A 12202-nucleotide genomic window follows, 5' to 3' on the forward strand; every position below is an offset into this window, starting at 1 on the left:
AAAATATCTTCTTTTGTGTTCTGAAGAAGAAAGAAAGCCATACAGGTTTGAAATGCAATAAGGACAAGTTGATGAAAGATTTTGGGTGAACTATTAATTTAAGAATTAACAATAATACAGTAGGTTCATTCTTAAAGGCATGAAGAATATATCTCAGTACCCAAGTGTATGAATGTCCAGCCACCCTGAACGTACAGTTCAGCGTGAAGTGTTTGCCGTCTGTTGTTCAGAAATATGCTGTTGTTATTCGCCAGTTTTACATAAGAGAAGCGCAGAGAGGATCTGGGCTGAGATCAGACTACAGTCGAAGCAAAGGCAATGCTAATTAATCATCTTCTCTTTCAGTCTCCCCACATCCTCTGGCATCAGGAAAAGGAGCTCTTCATACTGAAAGAGAGAAACAAAATATTCAACTGAGACTGCAGGGAAATTCAATAATCCATTGGAACTGAAGAAATTCATACACAAGTGTACGTCTTTAAGAATTTATTGTATAAAGTCAAATTGCATTATAGACTTTGAACGATGATGTGCGAGCAATCCTTTGGCTTGCTCAGAAGCCAAATAAGCATACAAATGTGAGCATTGCAGTGTTTTTGAATGTATTAGAAAAAGAGGACGAGCGAGCAGCATCTGGCTCTCGTCCAGCAGCTCTGTATCTCTGTAGACCTCAGGCTGAGCTTCCAAACAGTAGTTGTTATCTGCCGCTCAGCACAGAAAACTTTGGACCTTTTCCCACCAGGCACTGTTGTGGACGCCTCCCCCTCTGGCACTGCAACAGAGGGTCCTTCAGGAATGTGGAAACTGGGAGGAAATGTGGACTGTGTTTTAAACAAGCAGTTATGCCAGAGAGATAAGATGATGCTTTCATACACATGAATGGATATCTATTTATGCACAAAATCTGAGATATAAGATAATGATGTAAATGAATGGGAATGCATTCAAATGCACACAGTTTTTATACAATGTCATCTTTTGACAAGTATAATTATGATTGTACATCAGTCACCTAAGTCAACATGAAATCAAAAAACACCTTTTGCACATAAAAAAATCATAATATTTTTAATCTTCTGAATATGAAATTTTAAAATGTTACATTTCAAAACTTAGTGGCATTTGATGTTTTGCAGGTTTTCTTTTCTTAGCAATTTTTTCCCCAAAATAAAGATTGTGCTTTTAAATCACTTAAGTCACTTGGTTTGTTATTTTATCTTATAATATAATTGCATTCAGGATTGCAAGTGTAAATAATTGTCCAAATTATTATCCATTATCCCCGTCTCAAAATATTCTGATCTGGATCTGATATACATAATTCAATACATAATACCTATTATTTTACATTATTGGCATATGTTCTTTGGTGTATGTAAGCATGAAATGGTATGTAACATTTGCCAAAATGTGCAGCAGTGAAAACTGCTTTAAAAAATGCTTGATGTAATATTTCCTTATTGGTCTGATGAATGAAGAGGAAATAACAAAACTGTGACTTTTAACATCAAAGAAATTGCATAAAAAAATAGGTGTTTCTTGTTAGAATAAAAATACAACATAATGAGTTAGTAATAGTGTAATTTCTTCATCAAACTGATTATTATAAAAATTGCAAATTGTCTCCTATATTTTTTAAATAGTATACATTAGGACTGTCTATGTTATGCAAGTAAACAGCAAATTGCATATAGTTCCACAGCCAAAAGCCCTGTCCGTTATAATCATTATAGGGAAGGATATGAAGTAATTGTGTGGCCAAACTGACATGTTTGTTAATACAGTTGGCTCATAGTGACTACTAGAGGTATGTATGACTGAATTACACTTACAGTATCACACAGGCTGCCTGATCTTATTTAAATATCCAAAACACAGACATGAGACTGTTGAGGCAAATCAACCTTCCAACACAGAAAGAAATCTCGGAGGCAGGGTTCCAGGTTTTATGAATTAAATCTTTATTTGCTTGAGCAAGCAAAGTGAGATATTCAGAGTACATCTGAAGTGATCTAGACATCTGACTCCAATATTTATACAGTGATTTTAAGTTGTTTTTCACATTGTTCACCAATCACAAATCACATGATATCATTATTTGCATTAGTCCTTCCCCTTCTCATCGGCTACAATTATATTTTAGTCCAGCCTATCTTCTTTACATTTTGCCATGACTATATCTCATTGGTTGTTCATTTAAGTTAAATGGTGTCATGCGCCTCCTAGAACATTAAAAAAAAATGTTTGTCATGGCCTTTACTTATTGCAGTCACATAATGTATCCTGCCAATGCAGTTTTGAAAATTGAAACTATTGCATTCACAAGTTGCAACCTGTACATATGCAAATTTGCAACTTTTGGAACAATGCCCTAAAATTTGTGAAAATTTGAAGGAAAAGACAACCAAAATGTGCATTATGTCTTTTTTAAATAACCATTATATCGAGTTCTCTCTTCTGTGAAACATATTTTTTTGTAAGAGAGAGTGAATGAGTTGCTCTACTATATAACCAAAGGGGATGCAATGAAACTGTCAAGATCCAAACAGGAACAAAAATAAACATTTCCACATAAGTGTATCACTATATGACTACTTCTGGTTCAAAATAATTTCAAAATAATTTTCAGTGTCTCTTCATTTACTGGCTTTTTATTTATTATCATACAAATATAATATATTGCTTATACTGGCACTCTTGAAGTTTGATTTTGTTGAATTTCAACAGGATTGGACTGGAGTAACCACAATACATCCAGAAATACTGATTAATGAACATTTGGAATGGTCTTTTGATTTTTTTCATCACTAAAGAGAGACATCAAAATTGCAGGGGTTGTTGTAACTTGATCTCAACACTAGATGGCGGTGTGTTCAAATGTGTGACCAATGACCAGACGTGACCAGTTGAAGGACAATTGTCCAAATTTTAAGTCACAGATGGAATAAAAAAAACAGTTCCCCCCAAAATAAAAGCTGTCATTTTATTCACTTTGAAGATGTTCAAAGCCTGTTTATGACTCGTTCTTCTGTTGAACTTAAAAGAAGATATTTTGAGAAATGTCTCACATTCACAAGCTTTGACATTATTTGTATGGTCAGAAGAAACCTAATGAGCTTATTCAGTTTCATGTCTGAATTCAGAAAATGTGGTTCCCCTGTGGTAGAATACACTGCCAGCTCAAATCATAGGCCTACCTGTTCTGCATTTATGTGACTAGCTAATAACTGTCGTTCTGTCTTGTCTTTTATTCTTACTCCAGCCTAAGTCCTCCAAGTAGTACATGGTCTTGTAGACTAACGGTACTGTTTAGCATGAAGACAAAATGTTTATTTGCTCTCCTACTTGTAAGTCGCTTTGGATAAAAGTGTCTGCCAAATGAATATATGTTAATGTATCTGTGTGGAAGTGAATGAGAGCCAATGTTGTTTACCATTCTTACTAGCGTTCTTCAAAATATCTTCTTTTGTGTTCTGGAAAAGAAAGAATGTCATGCACGTTTGTAATGACATGAGTGTGAGTAAATGATTATCAAATTTGTGTGTTAACTATCATTCAGAAAAAACACTTTTGGTTACACATTTCATTTTGTTAATGGATAATTATTCCAAGAGTCTGACCCATTCAAATCTAACCTGATAAAAAACAAAATGTTTGGTTTGTAGAAAACAAGCAAGCAAATTAATAAATATGAACTACTTCTAAAAATTGAGCATTGACGTTGACCGAGACGCTATTTCCTTTCTACAGAAGATTAGATTTCATTTCTTTGTTGTTATTTTATCTGATTTTAGCAATACCATGCTACTCTTCCACCATAGCAGCATACTTTTTACAAGGGCAATTGAATGAGAAACCGCTGTATGTGTGATCATGTGAATACTCATTGGGATCAACCCTTCAACAACAGCAGACTTCAGCAAGGTCAGTAAAACTGGTTTGACCAGTAGCAGTGTTTCTACTATAAACACAAACACAGACTGTTCTTACAATAGGCCAATTCCCAGACACAGAAGTTAACAATACATACTTGTGTGAGATGAATTTTAAACGGCAGGTGGCAGCTAAGCGGTTTTGATTTTACACATGTACATACAGTCAAATGATAATACAGAAACTATTCTGTATTGATCTGTCCAGGAAATCCTCCATGTAGTCGAATCTAAATATCACTTCTCACATGTATCTGTGCCGTGGAAAATCTGCAGCAGGGAATTCATACCTGACTCAACATTGCTTACGTTACTTATGTTACAGTGTTACAGTTTCTTTCCCACGGTTTCATCATTGAGATCTATTCTTGGAAAAATAACACGAGGATAGAACATGTTGCTACAGGTTGGGACAGAAAGATAAACGAAGAATCTTTTTCTGTACTGTCAGTGTTACGCAATAGGAACTTCACTCTCTTTATACATTACTGGTCTCTCATAAAACGCGAAGTACAAAGTCCAAACATTTGCCTTAAAACAATGGGATCTTTGAATATGAAAACACATCACGTCAATAAACACACAGAGGTTTGTTTGAGTATACTATTGAGGACATAACATAGACTTCCTTTGATTTCATATCAGCCTTATGATATATTCTATCCCCTGACTCTTAACCTAATAAATCACACAAACGTGTGCCCTCTATTACATTTAAAGAAAAACACTATTTTGAGCGAAGCCTTTATAAGCCTTATAAGCCTTTTTATTTAGTGAGGAGCAGTAAAATGGTAAAGTGGGTACACATGTCTTTTACTGCACTACTGAGGACATATGGCACTCACAAATATAGCTTAACCAGTACACACACACACACACAAACACACGAACGCACGTTTAATAAAAATGCCATAAGAAACCGCAACCTCACTGCCATTCACAAGACCAGTGCAGTATCCATAGCAACTTCACAAGAGAGGAAGAACATATTTAGAAACGGTCAAGACACTATGAAGCTTAGAAAATGTGTGAAAATGAATAATCATAATAAACATATCATCTTATACGTATCCTGTTAAAGACGATTAAAGACTGCCTGGGTTGAGCCCAGCCTGGAGGCTACATACATCTAACCCCCCCCCACTAGGGTCACTTGAGACCGTGTGTTTTCCATTATCTCTTATATGAATAGGGCAGATGGAAATTTAAAGTGGAGTGGAGCTGAAGATAAGCAAGAGACATGTCACACAAAACAAAAACTGACTGAATCTCTCATTTTAAAATCATACTGGTTTTGGCTTATTTACACATTGAATTTTTTCACAGCTGCAGGAATTTAAAGCAAATATCACGGTTATTATTTCTTATAAATAAATATGTAAACAAACCCCCTAAATCGAAATATTTAACTTGTTTACATTAAACATTAAAGAACCTAAGTTATTTTAACCAAAATCCCACAGACTTAAAATGCAAGCGATCTGAGAAAAGTTTAGAGACCATAAAAACAAAGTTGGGGTGCACTCTTGTAACTAAGCAACTAACTAGCGCAACCCAAATGACTTACTGTAGCACCTATAGCAACATCTACAGCATGGTAACGCCCTGACAACCACCCACAACACATTACCATGGCAACCTTTTTGTAGTTTGTTACAGTAACTCTTTAATGAAATCTGTATTGTACGATTAAGTGACAGTTTACCCCCCCTAAAAAAAAACACTTTCATAATTTACTCGTTCTCATGTCATCTTAAATCCTTATGACTTATTGAGATATTTTGGAAAAACACTCTTAAACACACACATTGACCCCCATTCTGTGGACACCTAACCAAGACATTTCTCATAATATCTTCTATTGTGTTCTACAAAAGATAAAGTCATAGACAGGTTGGAACAACATGTGGGTGAATAAAGGACAATGTTTTTGATTTTGGGTGAACAATTCCTTTAAATTCCACAGATTCATTTTTTTTCAGCGAACATCTAATTCCCTCTTTCAGACAATCTCTTTCTCAAACTTTCTACTTTTTATCTCTGTTTAACCATTCTCAAACAAAACAACTGCGTTCAAACTCAAATGACAAAGGTCTTAAAGGGAGAAAGCCAGTTAAACAGGTTTAGAGGGTTTCATGTCCCTTCTATTTCACAGAAGGGACATGGTAGTGAATGGTATGCAAAATATTTGCTAAACAAGGGAGTGGAGAAGAGAGCACTATCACAGAACAAAGAAAGCTCAGAACGAACAAGATTCACAGATACATTGTGGCATCTTTGAGAGATTTTCAGATATGGAACATGTTCGAGAAAATAGACCTGCTTTGCAAAACATGATCATATCAAATTTCTGTGAAAATTGTCAAAAATACATTCTCAAAGAAATTGTTGGTATCTGATCATTAATCACGAGAATTATTCCAGTGACCCTTTCAGCAATAGACACACGTCATACAAAGTTGTGTTTCATGTTTATGCTTGGTTTCGTTACTTGTTGTGGTGATGTCACAGTTTCATAGTTTTGCCAAGACTCATCGAGACACACTAGATGAACTCGACAGGTAATGACAGGAAAAACTTCACGATGAATGACTGCCGAAACATTTCCTTGGAAAAGCAGTGATGTGTCCTTAATTACACAAATTGAAGTCAAAGTGGATTTTGACAGCCACATAAACAAGCAGATATAAGCATCAATTTAAAACTATGTAGGCAACAGTTGAAACACAATCATGTTAAGTTGCTGACCCAATTCTGGATATGTAACTGTTTTCACAAAACACTTTTTTAAAGATCTGAATTTTTTTCTAATTTTAAACAACAACTGGCCAAACTTCAAAGTTTAAACCCATAATGGCCTATAAAGATCACAATAAATATAAGCCATCAATGCATTAACAAATGCAAAATACTATCAGATTTCTGTGGAAATTGTCATCACTGTTTACTGTGACACCGTAATGTGTTCTTGACGTGTTCCCTGAATTCCTCAGACACGTAATAGTAAATAAAAGGGTCCAGGCAGCTGTTGAGACTGGCCAGGCACAGCACAGGAATGTAGGAGGAGTAACCGTTGTTAGTCCAACCTTTCGCCAGGAGAGTGTAATGTACAACCACCATCACGTTGCTGGGAATGAAGCAGACCAAGAATGTGATGAGCACCGTGATGATGAGGAACACTGCACGTTGGCGCCTTTTTCCGGGGGCGGAGTTTCCAAGCGACCGGAGGAGCAGAACGTAAGCCACGATAATGATTATCATCGGGATGAAGAAAACCAGACCTGCCATCACCATGAAGTAGTAGAAGGGCTTCTTTACATCCTGGAACACTTGGTTCTCCTTGGTGATACTGTTGACGTCATGGCAGGTTGTGATGTTCAGGTCTGGCAGGTAAACAGTCTGCTGGTACAGGTACAAAGGCGTGCTGCTGACCAAAATAAAGATCCAGATGCACACAGACAGGATGACGGCAAGTTTGTTGTTTTTCCTCTGATGGGAAAGGGGGTGGGCGCAGACCCAGTAACGCTGAACGCTCAAACACATGATGAAGAGAATGGAGCAGTACATATTGCCGTAGAAGAACCCAACCATTACTTTACACATTGTTTCCCCAAACGTCCAGTTATTTCCTTTCAGGTGGTAGGTGATCTTCAACGGGGTCAAGATCACGAACATCAGGTCGGCCAGCGCCAGGTTGCCCATGTAGATTGCAGCAGGGTGAATTTTCTTTGCCCGGAAGACCATGACCCATATCGCCATCGCGTTGCTGGGCAACCCCAATGCAAAGATGATGATGTACATAAAAGGCAGGAAGACAGTCGTGAGGCCGCTCTTGAGCATATCTCCAGTGATCCGGTCAACAGTTACATTGTTCGTGTCCTTACCCTGAAAGGCAGTGAAGGAACGTCCTCCACCTGAAACAAATCACATTTTTAACACATTCGCTCATGATTGTAACATCATAAATGCAGTTCAACCCTGCTTGAAAAATCTAAATTCTCAATGCAAATACTATTTTGAACCATTAGCTGTTTAAAACCATTACCAATTCCTTTATGTAGTTCGTTTTTGGCCTAAATTAGGGTTTAATTGTGTTCTGTTGGTTTCCAACAAGCATGTAACACCCCATAAAGGGCCGAAAACATTATCTGTAGAGACCCGCAGAGGCCTTTAATTTTCATTTAAATTAATACAATTCCCATCCCACATGAAAAATAACATAGTATACTTTTGTATATTACTGTGCTTTGTGAATGTACACAATCCTGTAGTTTTAAATAGTTTGTGAAAAACTAAATACTAAAGTATTTTTTAATATTTAATAAGTTTAAAATTTTAGAAAACACTACAGCAACTAGGATTCTTTTTACATTGTAGGCCTTCTACATTAAGTAATAAAATAAAAAGTTTTATAATATTTTCTTTACAGGATTTAGCTTTAAAGAGACAGTTCGACCCAAAATGTAAATTCTGTCATCATTTCATCACCCTCTTGTCATTTTTAAGGGCGCAAAAGAAGATATTTTGATGAAAGCTGGTAACAGAACTTCAATTGCAATAGACACACAACCAATGCAAGAGAATGGTGTTCAGTTAACATTTTTCAAAGTATATTCCTTTGTGTTCTGCGGAAGAAAGTAAGTCGTAGAGGCTGGAAATGACAAAAGTTTGAGTAAATGATGATAGAATTTTTGAAAAGTGTAATTCCAAAATGATATATATAATTTTTTTAAATCAAGTTTTTTATTGTGCATTCCAATTAATATCAATCAAACTGCAGTTGATTTGTATTGATTTCAGCCATAATAACTCAATCACAGCTTACTAACAAAATAAAAACATGAATTTTGAAAATAAATTAAAACAGTTCTCATTTTGGAAACAAACTCTTCTTCTATTTTTGGGTGAACTATCACTTTAAATCGATTAAAATATATATATTTTTTCAGTGAGAAAAGTAAAAAGTAAATTCCAAAGCAGGTCAAAATTACTGATTCGTACGAAGTAGTACATCTTACCTGGCCGAGCCGGTGCAAAGCTCAAACAAGCAGAAAGCATCAAGATCCGGTAAATTCCCGCAAGAGACATAACAAAAACTTGCACTTTCACATGTTTCTATATTTAAATAAATGTAATCATTTGTTTTATGAAAGAGACAAAGAGAGAGAGAGAGAGAGGAAGTGTGTGAGTGGTCACTCACATACATATGACAGGAAACCACAAAAATATAATTTGTAAAAAAATGTCTCATGTTTTATTGCTGTGTTTCAGATGCAGATTAACAGAATTAACCAATGTCACAGAGCCTAATATATGTTTCACATTACGTTAATTATGTTTGTTTCTTGTGTGACAAACTGATAATAAAGCAGAGATCTTAAAGATAACTGAAATGGCACAAGATGTTAAAGACTGTTCAGTGCCAGGTCTAGGGGAGGAATTTTCGCTAGATATTACTTGGGCCCCTCCAAAAAGGTCCGACTGACAATCAAACATTAAATACTTATTCGAGTCATCTATTAAATAATGATTTGTCAATTTAATCACGGAAAAAAAGTTTGAAATGCAATCAACAATGATTATATTCAGTGAAAAAATACGTAATAAGCCCCAGGCATGCCAGCGTAGTACCATGCCCATCATTCATTTTTTATAATTGAAAACAAGCATCACAGATATGAAAAGTAGTTGACCTAATTCTGGTTGCATAACAAACTGATGTCATTAAACAGTTTTTTACAGATCTAGAGAAGTAAAAAAATATTTATAATATAAACAGCAAATTGCTGGCCAAACTCCTAACTTTAAACCCACCGTGGGCTAAAAATTCACACTAAAGTCATTATGCGAAACTATAAAAAGTAACTATAGAGCGATCTGGCTCATTAATCCTCTTCCAGCTTTACGGCTGTGTTTGACCTCAAAGTCCTCTGAGGTTTAGCCTGTATGATGCGGCATGCGATGGAAAAACGTACAAAATCTTATAAATAACAGTCTGTTGCAAGCACACGTCCAAACAGATTGTTCAGTTCAAACAGTGTCTTTGTGGCCCCAGCTGAACCAAACATCATCTTCTGACACTCCCTCATTGATTGAAACAACGTCTCAGCTAAAAAGAATTCTCAACACCGACATAGTTTCAAGGAGAACATCTCCATAGTCCGTATTGCCACAGTCTGAAATACACGAGAATGAAAATCACAAGCCCAACCCTGCACAGGTGTGCTCTCAGCAGGTGCTGTTCTCGGTGTGGCCACTGCTGGAAGTGTACGTTTTGGTCCTTTTAGAGTATTTCATCGAGCTGAAAGACACCCTCATCCTCTCCACCGTGCGACTGCTACGGCACAGTAACGTGTTCTTGACGTGTTCCCTGAATTCGTCAGACACATAATAGTAAATAAAAGGGTCCAGGCAGCTGTTGAGGCTGGACAGGCACAGCACGGTGATGTAGAAGGCGTAGCCGTTGTTAGTCCAACCTTTCGCCAGGAGAGCGTAATGTACAACCACCATCACGTTGCTGGGAATGAAGCAGACCAAGAATGTGATGAGCACCGTGATGATGAGGAACACGGCACGCCGACGACTTTTTCCAGCACTGCCCTCCATGGCTGAGTTTCCAAGCGACCGGAGGAGCAGGACGTAAGCCACGACTATGATTACCATCGGGACGAAGAAAGCCAGACCTGCCATCACCATAAAGTAGTAGAAGGGCTTCTTTACATCCTGGAAGACATTGCCATTGCCGAAGCTCTCCTCTGTGATACTGTTGACGTCGTGGCAGGTTGTGATGTTCATGTCTGGCAGGTAAACAGTCTGCTGGTACAGGTACAAAGGCGTGCTGCTAACCAAAATAAAGATCCAGATGCACACAGACAGGATGATGGCAAGTTTGTTGTTTTTCCTCTGTTGCGAAAGGGGGTGGGCGCAGACCCAGTAACGCTGAACGCTCAAACACATGATGAAGAGAATGGAGCAGTACATGTTGCCGTAGAAGAACCCAACCATTGCCTTACACATTCCTTCCCCAAACGTCCAGTTATTCCCTTTCAGGTGGTAGGCGATCTTCAGTGGGGTCAAGATCACAAACATCAGGTCGGCCAGTGCCAGGTTGCCCATGTAGATGGAAGAAGGGTGAATCTTCTTTGACCGGAAGAGCAAGACCCATAATGCCATTGCGTTGCTGGGCAACCCCAAAGCAAGAACGATGATGTAAATAATAGGCAGGAAGACGGTCGTGAGGCCGCTCCTGAGCGTATCTACAACAATCGGTTCAGTGTCCCGACCGGCAATGACAATTAAACCGCGTCCTCTACTTTTATCTGAAAGAAAAACATAAACATAGGATAAACATATAGTATGCACGCAATAAATGTAAATTAATCGGTTTAAAGAGGCAAAAACAATACAAATGGTAAGGTTTTTATCACATAGGCCTTTACAAGTATGAGCCCTCAGCTGTTTTGCATTTAAACCCTTAACATTTACTTTATGTAGCGTGTTTTTGGTCATATTTCAGTAGGATTAAATTGAGTTCAATAGGCTGTGACCATCAAATACGACAAATAGAACAAAAAACGGTACTATTAGAGAGAATTACAGCTTTCAACAAAAAAATATATAATTTCTATAATAACCATAAAGTAAGTTGAGATGGTTTCTATTGTAGATTTAATCAGAGAACTACAAGTAGGCTATATGCAAAAAACAGAACAAAATGAAGGACAGGTATAAAACGTAAAGCGACTCACTTGGCTCTGCGGACGCAAAGATCAAACAAGCCGAAAACATCAAGATTCGGCAAATTCCGGCAAGAGCCATAATAACAAGTATTAAGTGTTTAATAAGTTGAATAAAACTAAGACTCTGCGTGTTGTAGGTGCTCCGCCGCTCCTCTCCGTCAAACGTTTTAGTCGAGCTGGAAAAGGACAACACGGCACACCTTAAAGCCACAGAATGGGCGGCGACGGGGTACTTACCTGCGTTACGTCACCAGCGCGTCATGGCTGTCCCCTTCCGTAGGACGAGTTTCGAGTGCGCTCTCTGCGTAGGAGGGGCGAGCGAGAGAGGAGAGAGATGTAGAGACGAATATTTAACTTAAATAAATAGAAAAGGGTTATATAAAATGAAAAATTATGCAAATTAGCCCTTTTTATAACAACAACATACATATTTTATGTTTAATGTCTGTTTACCAACTGTATAATTTATGCATAATTGATGGGCTTGTTTATAAAGTCCATCAGCCTCTTTGCATTTTCCATCTGCCATGA

General features: G+C 37.3%; 2 protein-coding genes across 2 annotated transcripts; both read right to left on the bottom strand.

Moving 5' to 3' along the window:
- Positions 1-6020: 6020 nt before the first annotated feature.
- Positions 6021-9059, bottom strand: LOC130407790 (proteinase-activated receptor 2-like). The gene is made up of 2 exons (XM_056731026.1): positions 8951-9059; positions 6021-7846 (listed from the first exon to the last, which is right to left on the bottom strand). The coding sequence occupies exons 1-2, from the start codon at positions 9018-9020 to the stop codon at positions 6870-6872; spliced, it is 1047 nt and encodes a 348-aa protein (XP_056587004.1). The 5' UTR covers positions 9021-9059; the 3' UTR covers positions 6021-6869.
- A 101-nt stretch (positions 9060-9160) lies between these two features.
- Positions 9161-11860, bottom strand: LOC130407788 (proteinase-activated receptor 2-like). The gene is made up of 2 exons (XM_056731025.1): positions 11681-11860; positions 9161-11251 (listed from the first exon to the last, which is right to left on the bottom strand). The coding sequence occupies exons 1-2, from the start codon at positions 11748-11750 to the stop codon at positions 10161-10163; spliced, it is 1161 nt and encodes a 386-aa protein (XP_056587003.1). The 5' UTR covers positions 11751-11860; the 3' UTR covers positions 9161-10160.
- Between the last annotated feature and the right edge of the window lie 342 nt (positions 11861-12202).

Source organism: Triplophysa dalaica, chromosome 19 (genome assembly GCF_015846415.1).
Source record: "Triplophysa dalaica isolate WHDGS20190420 chromosome 19, ASM1584641v1, whole genome shotgun sequence".
Taxonomy (NCBI): domain Eukaryota; kingdom Metazoa; phylum Chordata; class Actinopteri; order Cypriniformes; family Nemacheilidae; genus Triplophysa; species Triplophysa dalaica.